At 40.6% G+C, this 15,013-nt stretch overlaps 1 protein-coding gene across 1 annotated transcript; it reads right to left on the bottom strand.

Annotated features, from left to right (window-relative positions):
• Positions 1-3: 3 nt before the first annotated feature.
• Positions 4-14,511, bottom strand: LOC110058600 (NACHT domain- and WD repeat-containing protein 1-like). Its single transcript, XM_089285932.1, has 13 exons — positions 14,324-14,511; positions 12,722-12,794; positions 11,364-11,559; positions 9,929-10,485; positions 8,371-8,530; positions 7,459-7,797; positions 6,520-6,836; positions 6,069-6,244; positions 5,448-5,768; positions 4,454-4,799; positions 3,316-3,803; positions 1,885-2,710; positions 4-1,238 (listed from the first exon to the last, which is right to left on the bottom strand). Exons 1-13 carry the CDS (start codon positions 14,395-14,397, stop codon positions 408-410), a joined length of 4,704 nt encoding a protein of 1,567 aa, XP_089142058.1. The 5' UTR covers positions 14,398-14,511; the 3' UTR covers positions 4-407.
• Between the last annotated feature and the right edge of the window lie 502 nt (positions 14,512-15,013).

The raw sequence follows: 15,013 nt of genomic DNA, 5'->3' as shown, positions 1-15,013 counted from the left end.
AAGTAAAAAAATAAGAGAAAGGCTTAATTTATTTTTGTAATGGAAAAGCTATAAACAATCGATACCTAACGAATTGTTAAAGATCGTTTTAAAATAATGCCAAAATTTACTGCGCGTTCTTAGATGTTACAGTCCCTTTAGAAGTCGCGAGGACAGTTTAAATGGCATGTCTTGTGTTGTCCTTTAAGCATTTTCTTTTCGATGATTATGAATTTTTAAGAGGTAAAGTTTATTTCCTATGGATATATCCATTTTTACTATGGATAACTTAGTAACAATCAAATACCTAACGAACTGTCAGTGATCGTTTTGAAATAGCATCCGTCACTGCGCATTGTTTTATGTTACAGGACATTTAGAAGTCAGGACGGAAGTTAGAACGGTATGTCGGCGTCTTGATCTGGCTTTTATTCTTCCGCAGCATTTTCTTTTCCCCGATTGTGAATCTTTAGAAAGTAAAGATAGCCTACTGCATCTCCAGCCGCGAGCAGGTCGCTCTCGGTCGGGTGCCAGGTTAAGCCCCAGATCCCCGAGGCTGCGTAGAAAACTTGAATTTGCTGACACGTATCGCAGTCCCAGATGCAGATCGTCTGGTCCAAAGCCCCGCTCGCCAGGAACTTGTCCTCGGGTGAAAAACTGACCATCCTGATTTCAGACTCGTGTCCTGCCATTTCGCAGATCTTCTGCCAGTTACTGATGTTCCACAAGCGCACCAACTGATCTTTTGAACACGTGGCTAGCAACTGCTCGTTGTGTGAAAACGTGGCGCATGTCACCCAATCAGGTTGCGTAACAGTGGTCACGTACTCATAGCTCCTGCCGTCCCATATTCGAGCTGAGTTGTCTATGGAACTCGTCAGGATAAAATTTCCAGAGCTCGAAAACTCGGTGTACTGGCAGAAGCGCTCATGCCCACCCAATGTCAACATCTTTCTTTGTGTCTCTAAATCCCAGACGATTGCGCCATTCGTGAATTCACCCACTGAAACTAGCCGCTTGTCATCATGGGAGAATCGAAGGCACCAGGGCAACATGGCTTCACCACACTCCAGCACAATGTTGTCCTTCCCAGTCTCTCGAGACCAGATGCGGATTTTGAGCTCGTCTCCACCACTGGCGACTTGGGTCGAGTCACGTGAGAAAGTGCAAGCACGAACACCACAGGAGAATGTTCTTTTCTGTTCGTGACCCTCATAGATCAGGGAAGCTTCAAACGTCTCCATATTCCAAACACAAACCTAATATTTAAAACCACAGTAAATTAAAAATTAACTTGCAACATTTGATAACCTCCAGACTAGGGGCCTGTTTCTCGTAGGTCCCGAAAAGTTTTCCCACCCGGAAAGCTGTGGCAAAATCTCAAACCTTATGATAATTACAGAGATGTTTTATCACATATTCTTAACATAAACAGAGGTTCTCTTTATACAAGGAGTTCCAGGCATGTACATTTCTCCGTTTTTAGATACAGATTATCTAAATGTGGCTTTGCGGGTCCGAAGGGTTTCCGGGGCTTTCGAGAAACGGGCCCCTGACCTAAGATCTCAGTAATTAGTGTTTAAAAAGTAACCACAACCACCGAAAAAGTTAGTAAAATCGCCTCATATCTCGACTGACAGTTATCATCTTAACCAATCCTCTGCTATTCTACGCTCCTACAAGGATTTCTTCGAGATTTCTCTTTAAGGTTAGTTTCCACTTACGACACATGCATTATTTTGCTTGCGCGAGGAACCCTACAACCCTAATTTTTTTTGTTTTATGAATCTCTATAAATGATGGTGTTAGCTTCGAACCAATTAAGTCCTTTGTTTAAAATACACACGACTGCGAAGTCAGGTTATAACAACTTTTGCCGAAAAAAGTCCCTTCCATATTTCATACCTTGAAGTCATCCGAGGCAGAAGCCAGCCATTTTCCATCGTCAGAGTATGCCACACTCCAGCAACGTTCAGCATGAAAACGCGCGTCCCGAAGATTTTCTGCGGCAGTGACGTCCCAAACGCGCACGGTTTTGTCACAGGCAGCGGACGCTAGTCGACTCGCGTCTTCATTAAAGGCCACATCAATCACCCAGTTCGAGTGACCGCCGAGCAAGGCAAGGGTCCTGGAACTACCATTGACTTGTTTACCACTGACGTCATCAAAGTTTGCGTCAAAGAGAGTAACGGTGTGATGGGCTGAGGAGCCGGCAGCCAATCGCGTTCCGTATTGGGTTTGAGCAAAGGCCACCGTAGAGGCGTCGTTCGGGAGATTAAACGTCCAAATCTTCGCACCACTGTTAACGTCCCACAAAATGACGTCACTGTCAACACACGCGGAAGCAAGGTACTTTCCATCGGGAGTAAAGCATACTGACCAAATGAGGGATTTGTAGTCCAGATCCTTTAGGCCTTCCAAACTGTCTTTAACAGGGAAATTTGGGTTATCGTCTCGCTGATGTCCCTCCAAGGTAAGTCTGATGGAGCTCTTGTTAAGGTCCCATATGAAAAGTTCCAGATTGTCCCCGCACGAGGCAGCAACCGAATCATCTACGGGGGAGCAGGCACACGATAGAGGGGAACTTCTGTGTCCAGGAAGTGTCGCCAGGTTCTTACCGCCGCTTAGGTCCCAAAGTTTGAGGGTCTTGTCTTTAGAAGACGAAAGCAATCTTTGCCCATCTTTGGAGAAGGCAATGCATGTTACTCGTTCTTCATGTCCCTCAAGGATCCTTAAAAGATAGCAAGAATTATTATCCGATGACGAAGCTGTAAATGGCACATCAAAGTATTTCCGTCAGTAAAAGCTAAGGTATGCAGTTGACGAAGAGTATAGGGGAACCTATGTTTACAGTATTTACCGTTTTAGCGTGGTTTCCTGATCGATCTACGATCAACTCTAAATATTAAAAGGGCTTGGTATAATTAACTGTACCAATAAATTAAAACTTGATGTATTAATTAAGAACGTATGAAAAATATTTACAAATCTTAAGGCTAGAGCTTCAAATGACATCAGTTACTAGGTTTGACAGACTCGTTCAATGTTTGGGATCAATTCCCACGAAATATATCTTCACGCAAAGTCGCAGGGTAACGAGGCAAAACGAAAAAAAACAAAACAAAACAAAAAGGAAAATGACCTCTGCAAGGAATACCTTGCAGCAATCCATTTTCGTTTAACACTAATACATCCTCTTTCGTTTTCTCTCCGATAACTACCTCATTGTCATGCATTTTTTTTTTTGTTAAATAGTATAAATAAGTACTATATCTCTCAGATAGTCGCAGGTCAAAGACATACTCATCAGTCGCCGCAGTGTAGGAAAATGCTAACCTTATAGTTTCATTGCCTGGAAATTTCCAGAGCCGAATGGTTTTGTCTGCTGAGGCAGATGCCATCATTGAACCATCAGGTGAGAGCCGTACACACGTGACAGCTCCCTGATGGTCTTCAAGTTGGGCATGCAGCTCCCCGGTTTGACTGTTCCAAACTCGGATGGTCTCATCAGCTGATCCAGACAACAAGGTCCTGTTATCTCTCGCGAAACATGTGGAGAGAACGCTCTTGGAGTGTCCACTGAGTTCGAGCTCGAAGGCTTCGGGGACCTGAGGTTTGTTTATCCATTCCACCCACCCCTCTGGGGCAGAGATATTGTTCGGGTTGGGTTGATCAAATTTCTGACGCATTTGCTCTGCTTGTTTTGCGATCCACCCGTGTTGAGGGTACATGGCTGCCTGCTGGTATGTGAGGGCAGGAAAACGGCTCAAGATATGTATCTCACTGCGTAAGAATCCCAAAATATCTTGAAGATCTTTAATCACCTATAGGCAAACAGTCAAAGTGAAAGCTAAGTTAGTTCTCAGCTAGAAAGATGAGTAGTTAAGCTAATAAGGACATCACTGGGATTTAAATATACTTACAACAAGTGACTACGTCAGATTAAAATTCTAATTGCTTTACGTTGAGATCCGACTCTCCGATCTTATTTTCTTCAAGGGTAAGCAGATTAAATGATTGGAAACCTAAATTACAGTCGCACACTAATATGTGTACCCGAGCATGATTATACGCAATGCCAGCCTTCCTACATTTATTACAGAGCCGAATAAATATTGAAGATTTGTCTTTTTTTTTTGTTTGTTCCTGTAATAAAAGCAATAGCGAGCTAATTATATCCGCAGTGTAAGCACGTTTGTTAATTCATCTGATCCGATTTTAACTCCATTGTGTTCATTGCTTGGCCAAATCTTAAAGTGCATGGCTGCCGGCTGGTTTATTGTATAATCCAGTGTATCATTAGGTCGCAATATACGAGAACGGAAGCCCAGAAGAAGGCAAGAGCCTCGCTCTAAGCTCTCCTTCTTAATAGATAATCTAAAGGGAAAGAAGAACTTCTCGAGATGAAATAAGACTTTCTATAAAGCAGCAAAAAAAAAAAAAAAACACGCTTCATACATCAAACTTTGAATACCTCACGATCAGCGTCTTCGCTAACAGCACAACCGACTGCCTTAGTGGCCTCCGCGAGAAGGTCATATCCCATTCCCGCCATGCACTTCGCCTGGACAAACCTTAAATCTCCCAGAGTACTTCGCAATCCGTCAAAGTCGCGCGCCTCGAAAAGTGCCACGGGAAGTCGGTCCAGTTTCCTAAGGTTGAGAGCGACCGAGGAGTAGGCGTGGGGCTGCGCAGGAATGGCGCGTTCGCTGCCATATTTTTCGTGATACTCTCCGAAGAAGTATTTAGCAATCTTGCTGTGAGTTTCTCTGTGACGATCACCTTTGAGATACCTTTCTTTGGCAACTTCGAAGAATTGCCTGTAATAATCCAAGATTTGGAAAAGCGTAAGTTTTGTTAGTGTCTGAAAATAACTTTTAATAGCAAATGGACCGAGGGAAATACAATTCAGGGAGTAGATGCGCGATGAATTTCAAAATCGGATTAGCACCGTGCGCGAGGCCAATTTGAGATTATGAGCTGCAATCAGATTCGAGTGAAATTTGGAATGAATAGGCAAGAGTAAAGATAAAATTAAAATAAATAAATAAATAAATAAACAAATAAAAATAAAAAAAGAGTACATTTTCAAAGACTAACAAAATTGCATGAGCCTGTAGGACGAGTGCAATTTTTAGTCTTTCACTCATGCACTCATTCAAGAAATCCGTCTGAACCACCGGTACTGAGATGGACATATTTCAAAATTATGTTGATTATTTAGGAAGAAAAAGTGGCTATTAGCCTTTTTTTTTAGTCTTTTTTCTTATTTTCTTAAGACGCGGAGACAGAATTGTAGAAAATTTGCCCGACTTTGAATCTCTACATTCGAATTAAAAACCTCGTTCATGCGAAATTCAAACCGTCAACAATGTCAACAATGTCACTAGCATATCAATTTCTATCCCAAATAGATCATTATTTGCTCATAACACTTGAGCATTTAGGTTGCAGAAACAGATGTTTACCTGTGATAGAGCGCCAGTAGTGAAACCCCGTGCGCACCCCTCTCCACTAAGAAGAGACCGAGATCGTGCTTTAGACGAGCCAGTAGAAGTGGCGGCAAGCGGCGTTTTGGTGGCTGATGCCAGACAAGCACATCCTGTAAGAGTTCCTCATCACAGCTCAAAAGATGAAGGATATCGTCTGAATTCATCCCATCAGTCCCAGCGGCCAATAGGCCCAACACTCTTCCCACAAACTTTTCACCGTGGTACTTTTCAAGGTCCTGGTACAGAGAGTGTATCATTCCGGAGACGTCAGGGGCAAGGGTGATGTCAGCGGTTTTTCTGGTAATGAGAGAAGTTTGATTTCTTCTTTTGAACTTTTTTTTTTTTTCACTTTTAACAAAAACCCACGAGTCAATAATCTGAATTCTAATGAGCAGTTTCTTCGAAACACATTTTAGGATAAAAACTAGAGATAAAAAACGTCATTTCGACCTCTCTGAAATCATTTTCAAGTTTAAAAACAGTGGTTAAAAGTTTTTTGGATATATGAGTAGAATTAAGACAAGAGAATTTGAAAAGCGAGAAAATATGTGAATATGCATTAAACGTTACGAAACGTAGGTGGTAAAACTCACTTACTTGTATGAAGGCCAAGAACGACATTTGTCAAAGAGCAAATGCAGGTACAAAGGTAATGGACAGCGGTTAAAAGCCTCTAAAACAAGCTCTCTCTGTTCCAGGGTCAGCTTTCTGTTGACTGATCCAAGCCAAGCATCTAGGATAGCAGGACCATCATGCATGTCGAGCCGCGTCACCTGACATCAAAAAAATACACAAGCTGTCTTACTTGAGAAGAGGAAATTAATCGTGCATGTGGATATATACCAACACCACCAAGTAGGCCTTGAGGTGGAACCCACAGGGAAAGCGGGAGAACAGTTGACAACGGTCAATAGAGGAGGAGATGAGAGAGGCAGGCTTCAACTGGAAGCAGTCAATGGAGAGACTTCCTGAAGGATCTATGCCCCCACGGGGTGACAGGGTTTAATTCAATAAGTCATAAGTTAAATATTTCACTTGAATTATTTACCTGCAAGAACTGTTCGGCTGAGATTCCAAATGTCTTTAAACGCTGCATACACCCACCCTCCTCAGGGAGAGTTGACACTATCATACAGGCATGCGCAGGCAGTTTACGTGGAAGCCATTTTAAGAAGCGCCTTGCGCCGTCCTCGTCCGTCAACTGATCCAGGGAGTCAATCACTATACACAGCGGTCGTTCCCTGGAAGCGTGTGCCATAAATGAGGGAAACACCTCGCACAAGCTTTTGTAATCTTCGGGAACCTCGTCGGCAATTCCATACACATGTTTGAGTTGTTTACAAAAGCTCTCAGTTAGTGCTCGACCTGAAAGAGAATCAAATAAACCATGTTATTATATAGCAAGGTAGTCGTGAGGTAAAACCGAGTGTTCTGATTGGTTCTTTCTTGGTCAGGAGTTTGCCATGCCGACCGTTTCCAAGGAATCGCTCATAAGCCGAGTATTGTTTGTTTTCAAATCCCGGCAAATACAAAGCAAGCACGGCCCGAGTGCGCCATTTAATAAACTACCTGCTAAACTTGCTTGCTCGAGCCGTACTGGAGAATATTGCCCCAAGGTCCTTTTCGTACTGCCACGACTTCGAGCCAATATTCCGCAGTGCGGTCCTCGCGCTCGGTTAGTAAGAGATTATCGCTCCTTTCAAATCGAGAATCCTGTCTTTTCTGACCTAGTAACAATATAACTATAATGATTAAATTAAGTTTAGGCTAGGAATGTGTGCCATGTGGGTTTAAAATTAACAGAACCGCTAGAGGAGTGGAGAGGAGAGGAGAGAAGAGAAGAGAAGAGAAGAGAAGAGAAGAGAAGAGAAGAGAAGAGAAGAGAAGAGAAGAGAAGAAAAGAGAAGAGAAGAGAAGAGGAGAGGAGAGAAGAACACAGAAGAGGAGGGGAGAGGAGAGAAGAGCAACTCAACAAATTTTATAATACCTGTGGACGAATCTGGAGTGGTTCCACAGAACCGATACATTATAGCGAGATTTCCGTCCTTGCTCTTTTCTTGTATCTCCATGACAACCTTTGCCATCAGTGACGTCTTGCCAACTCCAGATTCACCGTAAATCACTAACGGCATCACGGGATCGGGTCCAGCCACGTAATGCTGGATAGCCTGCAAAATATCTTCTCGGCCCTGAAACGAATGAGTGTGGTCACGACAAAAGAGAGCGTGACGCGTGACTTCTTCCATCAGGGGATTTGGAGGACCGAGGTTGTGCAAGATTTCGTTAATGCGAGATGTAAGGAGTTCTTTGACTCGGCCACACATTTCTGTTAGGAAAAAAAAAAAAAAAAAAAAAAAAAAAAAGAAAAGAAAATAATAAACATATATTGTGATGTTTCCATTCCTTACTTTATATCAACTACGATTCCTCCTTGATTGGCTTAGTCAGTTAAATGGAATAGGATGAAACAGCGTTTCTCGGAAAACCACCAAGTAACTCTTGTTATGTCTGTCACTACCCCTTAAAATCACAGGTTACGTTCCCTTTTTACAAAGACAATGCTCACAAAGTTCAGTACTGTGTAAACTTGAATGAGGGTTCCGTGTCAATCATTCGGTCGATCTGTTGACGACTGAACATAACTTGAATTTGTACTGTTTATGTTGAACAAAGTGGCTCGAACTTTAAGTGGGTAAATGTATAAACCTGAGTGTATTAGCAGCGAGGTGAAAAGCACTAATTGAGCATAGCCTGTGTGGCAGACATCAAGCGGGCGAGACGGAGAGAGAGAGAGAGAGAGAGAGAGAGAGCGGGTGGAAGGAGGGGGATTGATTGTTTCCATTTCTTTACCATTAATTTCGGTGGGGTTGTCTTGAGCTTTTTCTGGATAGGTCTTTACCTGTAATGTATTGCTCGTGTTCATCGTTTTGAATTCCTTCGTGATGCCAACGCAAGTTAGTGAACTTTAGTATGCGTCCAACTTCCAGTGAGGCTGGAATTCGATGTTCCTTCAGTTCTGACAACAGCTGAACGCATTCTGAGTCTATGTCGCCATCTTCCTATACGAACAAGAAGGCTGGTGTTTGCATTTTTTATGTCATTAGCTATAAGGATCTGGAACTCGTTCTCTTAGTTTAACTGAAGACACAGTGTTTTGGGCTTTACCTTGCATTTCGCGCTTAAATAAGTTTGGTCGAGAGGTTATTATTATTATTTTTTTATTATCACGCAATGAAAAAACAAGTACAACAAGAACAACACCAGAAGTAGTGAACTATCAGCTAAAAGGGAAAAAAAAAAGGAAATACCAGAATGACAATTCCGATTTCTTGACAGCCTATCACGATATCAAAATTAATGATCTGCCATCTTTCTCCATCCTTAAAATTCGGTACTTCGTCTCCACAACAGTTTTCAATGTGGGTTTTTGAATCTTTTTTATTCAATTTAACTCTGGAGAAATTTGACGAATTTTGCGAAGTGCCGCGAATTTTGACGAAAGCAAACAACAATTCGAGCTAAACGAAATGTCCGTGAACTCTGAACGAAAGTTCGAGTCATGTATTATTTGAGCCGACTCCAAATTCCCATTTGGGTTCATTCTACGTGAGTTCGATGGAAACGACGCGGACTGCCATGTATTATCATATGATCGTGAGCGCATTTCGGGGGAGCTTTCAAAGCGCACTGTAAATTTTCGGTGGCACATTTCGAATTTCCAGAAGTACTCTACGAACCTTGGGAAGTCATTGGAATTATCATAAGCGCCGGCAGAAGCGCTTGTTGGCTTGATTCGAATTGTTTAACTATATGGCGCCTTAAAATCCCTGAGCCAAATGGGAGCGACCGTTAGAGAGGAGGTAATGGATCAGTGAATTGCAAGAGATGGTATCGTACAGTATGTCTATTATTGAAATAAAAAAAAAAGGAACTTTCCATAGTCTGCTGGGACACTGTCTCCTTAACTGCTCGAGCAGTTAAGAGAAATGTATGATGTAATTGATGTATCATGTGAATTCCTTGCATACAGCGGCTGCGCCCGCAGTACGGGTGGCAGTCAAAACGGAGCTGTCTTGCCAAAGCGACACGATAGTAGTCTTTTTCTTCGCAGCTAACAAGGCCGTCCCTCATGCAACGTCAATATGGATGACTAAATAACGAAGGTAATGTCAAGCATGACGATAACGATAACGATGTCGATAGGATGAGGACGAAAATGGAATTTTGTTCCATATGGATGATTTTTTTTGCTGGCTGAATATGAGAAATTACAAATCTGAATTGTCTGGGCATCATTGATGATCAACTTTATACGTCGCTTAGAATGTAAGTACCCAATAGATTGAAGTACTCACTGAGATATCATTCATATTTAAGATTGCAGAAGGTGTTGTAAACGTTAACCGCTAGGTAATATCTTTTTTTTTTATTATTTTTTGGCAAAAGAATTTTCCTACCTTCAAGTTAACGAAATTTCTGGCGGCCTTATCCTTTCCATTAATGTGATCAAACCTGCGGTCAATAATGAGAGAACGCTGACTGGCCTCCGGATCCAACACGACGGCTGTTTCTACCTCGCTCTGAGTGACAGATACCGTGTACTTCTGCTTTTCATTCTCCTCCAGATCGGCCTTCTCTGCCGCTGATCGCAGCAGAGTCCATATACACTTCTCTACTTTACCCCAGTCCTCCCAAGCCTTAGAGATCTCGTCTTTATCGGCTGATTTGATGCCGGGAAACTGGCTCGAGATCGGCTGCAGGAGATAGCACGGCGGAACGGAGTTATCGTCGCGGAGATACCAAGCGGTAATTAACTCACGGTCTGATTGGTCAATCAACTGGAGAAGAGATTCAAACTCGTCAGCGCTGACTGACGGGGGCAGCGGTCTCCAACCGTATTTGTCTCCTAATATGGCAATGAAAGCGATACCAAGTGAAGTTTCCTGGCAACGTTTTATCTCTTCCATACAAATGTTCACAACTCGATGATCGTCCACTGATTCTTGACGCACACCTAGAAGAGAAAGTGTAGCAGCACACGTGAGCTTGCAATGTAGTATTCAGCTCTTATTGCTTTTTGACTGGGGCATTGTTTATGTTGTTTCCATTATTGTTCTCTTAAAGGGTATCGAACAATTCATATGAGACCCAGCGAGAGCGGCCAACAACCCTCTAGAAGAGAAAATTGTTGATATAAAAGCTCTTTTATCATAGAATTCGCAAAAATTACACTTATGAATTGATAACATATTGTTTTTAACAAGGCTAAGTGAGAGAACGGAACTGTAACAATCATGTAATGACAGCTACAATCCAGTTAAATTAAAGAGAACATCAAAAGAATATAAAATTACTGGTAATAGGATTGCGAGCGTTTGGAAAGGGTAAAGTAGACTTTCATCTTTGATACTCCCGCATTTTTGAAACTCTAGATAAATCGCTAACAGGAAAAAATACATATATATTCAAGTATTTTGCATGCGCAAAGTGAGAACTTCGTTGGATTGTCTCCGGTCACACCGCAGAATTGTCGTATTTTGACGTAATTAAAAAAAATAAATAAATGAAAAAAATAAAAAAATGAAAAAAATAAGAATTGTATGCCAGGGGGTAACGCTTACCCCCTACCAAACATTTCTTTGTAAAATTTGCAATTATGGGGTCTCATATTTTCCCATATGTTGAGATTTCAGTTATTTCTTTGAAGCTTCGCATATCTAATACATTTAGCATTATAGTTTATTTTTTTAATTAGAAATACGAAAAACTGTTGATACTTCGTGATATGGTCGAAAAGGTCTATTAGTTTTTTTTTATTAGAGATTTTTATTAGAGATAAAAATTTGAAACCAAGCACGCCATCGATGCTATTAGCAGATTTTGCATTCGTACCCCAGCGCAAGTCCACAACCTCAAATGCAATTCCGTGCTGCTGACAAAGATCTCTGATGGGCTCAAACACTTCTTCCATAAGCTTGTTTCTGTCCACTCGCGTGTCGGTAAAAGTTGAACTCAGAAATATACGAATTGTCTTCTGCACCAGCCTAGGATCCATGATGTCCGGGAGAAACTCTGTTGTGCCTGGGGCCTACCGATGGGAGAAAATTATAAATTTCTTAGAAAAAATAGTGCGAATGGTCTAGTTTAAAACCACATCAGTTAATGTTACAAGCAAAACGTCTTTGAATCGTTCGAACGAGGAAAAAAAAAAAAAAATAGTCGAAACGGAAATAAACAATTTCAAGTGACGTGACATAGCATTTATTTCAATCAGGATTTTTACCATAAAATTTCACTTATAAACTGGAAAAATTCCATTTTACAAGTTTTTACGTCAAGTGACGTTGGTCAAGGGAAAATTGAAAATATTCCATAATTCCCTTATGCTGACACTAAGTCATAGAATTATTCTTGACCTGTATATTGCCTGCAATGCAAACGGAAATTTAACCCGGAAAAAAAGGTGTTTAGTCTTCGATGAAGGCTAACATCTATATTTTGCCCTCAAATATTATGTGTAAAATTATGCATGCCGTTTATATTTATTAAATATTTATAGCTGTGACTATGAAAATCTTTCTGAGACTTCTAAAGGCTCTGATTTTTCCAACTCACAAGGATTTTCAGGCAGAAACACAACCGAGAGCGGAAGGACATCAATACTTCAAGTATCTTCGCGGCCAACCTTCATTAGAAACATAACTTCTTCCGCGAAAGACAATTTGAAATAAGGAAGACAATTTGTTTTGATACACAAGTTTTGGCGATTCGAAGTGTCAAATAAATTAAAGGCATTTTACGTTTTTAGTGGAACACACGTGGTAGGTTGACATGCCTCCAGTTTCATTCACCCTACAGTTTGAATTTCACTCGGATGAAAATCTTTAATTGAATTCAATCAGTCTTCGTATTGTAAATATATTCACTTACGATAAGTATTGTGGACCTCTATAGCCCCTCGCTTTTTAATAATAACAATTAAATTCTACATGTTGCAAGGGAGGTTTGGAAGAAGCATTCAGTTTCATTCATTCCACGACGTAAATTCAGTTGATTCGAAGGGTGAGATTTTCACTTTCCGTCTTCTGCTCTTCCGTGTAGAATTCATTTATAGTTATCATCTTAAAGGGTATTCAGCCTCCATCCTCGAAAATTAAACTAGCTCACTTGTTAGTCTCTTTCTCATTTTCAAAGATTTTTGAGACTCGAGCGAGAGAAAATGATATACGACATGAATGTAAACAGCTTACCTCCATTTGTCCTCTTTGCTCCTCTGTCCTCGACAACACATCCGTGTGTCCGATGAGCAGGCCCCCCGCATCACTAGAATAGGTCAAAGTCAAAACCTTTTTTTAGCTTTGATGGACAACATAATACTGCCCCCCTTTGCAATAAATGCGGCTCGGATAACCCAAAGGCTCGGGCCTAGTCTGTTCTGGTTTGTCGGGCTAGTTCTTGCCCTTTTGGTTGACTATATTTTCAGGGGCCTGGAAACTAGAAGTTTTAGTCTCACTTGCGTGTGATCGCGCAAAATAGAGGAGCTCGCGATCTTTAGACATAACAGCTAAATTAGGCTTTTTCTTAGTCTTTCTGCAATTTTATATCGTTTATTGTGATAAACGTACCTAGACATAAAACAGTTCACGTAGTAATTACGTGTTAAGGATGTCTCATGTATGAAAAGTCCAACGACGAAGTGTTGATTTCCATACGTAATTGATGCCGGCGACAAAAAAGCATCAAGTAGGAACAATAATAATAATGATTACAATTAAAAATAATAATAATAATAATAATAATAATAATAATAAAATAATAATAATAATGATAAATCAATAAATATACAAGAACAGTTTTCGAAAAAATTCAACGAGGTTGAATCTGTATGATGCTAACACAAAATGAAACTTAAGGTAACACTTAAATTCATTTTAATGAATTAAGGTGGCTGGTACTTTTCCAGCAGCTATACTTTGACGGATGAATACTACTAATGTTCGGAAAATTTTAGGTGACTGGAGCCCCTAGGCAAATGTTATCATGCTTATCACAATTCGATAATAATAATAATAACAACAATAATAAGAATAATAATAGTAATAATAATAGTTTTCTTAAAATGCGAGTCAAGACAAATATGCCAAACAGTGTAGCCGTAAAGCGGAAAGTTCTGCTAAGTAATGCAAATGTTTTCATAGTTAGAGTATGCAATAGAACAAACACTGATTAATGTTTACAAACATGTTAACAGTAATCGTTAAAATCTATACAAAGTGTGATCTAAAGACGATTCAGCTGGACTTACCACATAAACATTTTATATTATATTCAGGTGAAAGAGTTTTAAGAGGAAACCACAACTTTGCATACCAAATAGATCTATTAAACATTACAAATTCAGGAAAAAAAAAAAACATTTTCTGCCAGTCCTGCTGGAAACTATGTGAAGCACGAGACTCTAAAATTGAGCTCTCTCGCAACTACTTCTAAAGACATGAATGTGCGCTAGGGTACAGCCTTGGAGCCGATGGGACGCCCATAACGGCGATAACTGTACAACAGTACGCAATTGAGTCGTAAATCAAAGTAAGAACAATTCACAAACAGGTTGAAGGTTTGATTTACACGATTTTAACTAATTTGCTGTCGTAAACGAGTCGCACTTTCGCTACATTCAGCAAAGTTTTACTTACTTAATCGACCTTTAATTATAAACATCTCAGTCAAATCCCTTAAACTTAATGGTCCTAAGCCAATTTTCGACTTCGTGCGAACAACCATGTTGTAACAGAGACGCATGAATGATTTCCTTTCTGACGTCGTGTTTTTCGTTTGATTCTAGTACAACTTACCTTGTTTCTTTCTTCCCTCCTTCTCCAAAAGTGTTTGAAATTGTGATACCACTTTTGCTGGTTGTGCAACCCATATTTAGACCGTAGCGACGCTGTTTAATATGGTTGTCGTATGGTTATCGGGCAACGAGCATCCATTCAAACAAAAATAAAACACCTTGAACAAAAGCGGTAATTTTCTGGACTGTAAGACAGCTGTCCCGGATGACAAAAACAATATATAATTATACCAAATTACTCAAGCGAAAGAAACCGCCATTGAAAAGAAACAAGAGAGAACAAATCGGGTGCTTTCAAGAAGCCTACTAACCTTGTCTATGTCAACATTATTTCGAGAAGTATATTTTACGTCTCCAACAGGCAAGTAAATAATTTAGTGTGATCGCCTTAGGTGAGAGTATATAGTACTACTCATAATAACAACCGATTGTCAATCTGCTGGACCTTCGTCTGTTGTCTTGGCCTCAATTTGTCTAATCTGGAAAAACCAGCCATAAGCCTTTGTCATTTTTCAGCAGCAAAAATAAAATAAATAGACAGGGTCTTTATAGGTCTTTATATTATTTCGCATGCGATTCCTTAGGGCTACGCTAAATAGTGTATAGAACCAGCGGCCGTCAAAATGCCCCTTCCTTTTCTTCGCTCTCGTCGGATCAATTCGCTCACCGACTCCCCTTCCCACCCGTCCAC

The sequence above is a fragment of the Orbicella faveolata genome, unplaced genomic scaffold (genome assembly GCF_042242905.1).
Source record: "Orbicella faveolata isolate gen_17 unplaced genomic scaffold, um_ofav_v1 contig_13, whole genome shotgun sequence".
NCBI classification, from domain to species: domain Eukaryota; kingdom Metazoa; phylum Cnidaria; class Anthozoa; order Scleractinia; family Merulinidae; genus Orbicella; species Orbicella faveolata.
The sequence above is the reverse complement of the archived record's forward strand: the minus strand, read 5'-3'. Positions and strand labels throughout refer to the sequence as shown.

Coding starts and splice junctions, on each gene's coding strand:
- LOC110058600 (XM_089285932.1), bottom strand. CDS start 14,397: ATGGGTTGCACAACCAGCAAAAGTGGTATCACAATTTCAAACACTTTT. Junction 5,769..6,068: donor CGTTCTTGGCCTTCATACAA/GTAAGTGAGTTT, acceptor TCTCATTACCAG/AAAAACCGCTGACATCACCC. Junction 1,239..1,884: donor CTGCCTCGGATGACTTCAAG/GTATGAAATATG, acceptor TTTAAATATTAG/GTTTGTGTTTGGAATATGGA.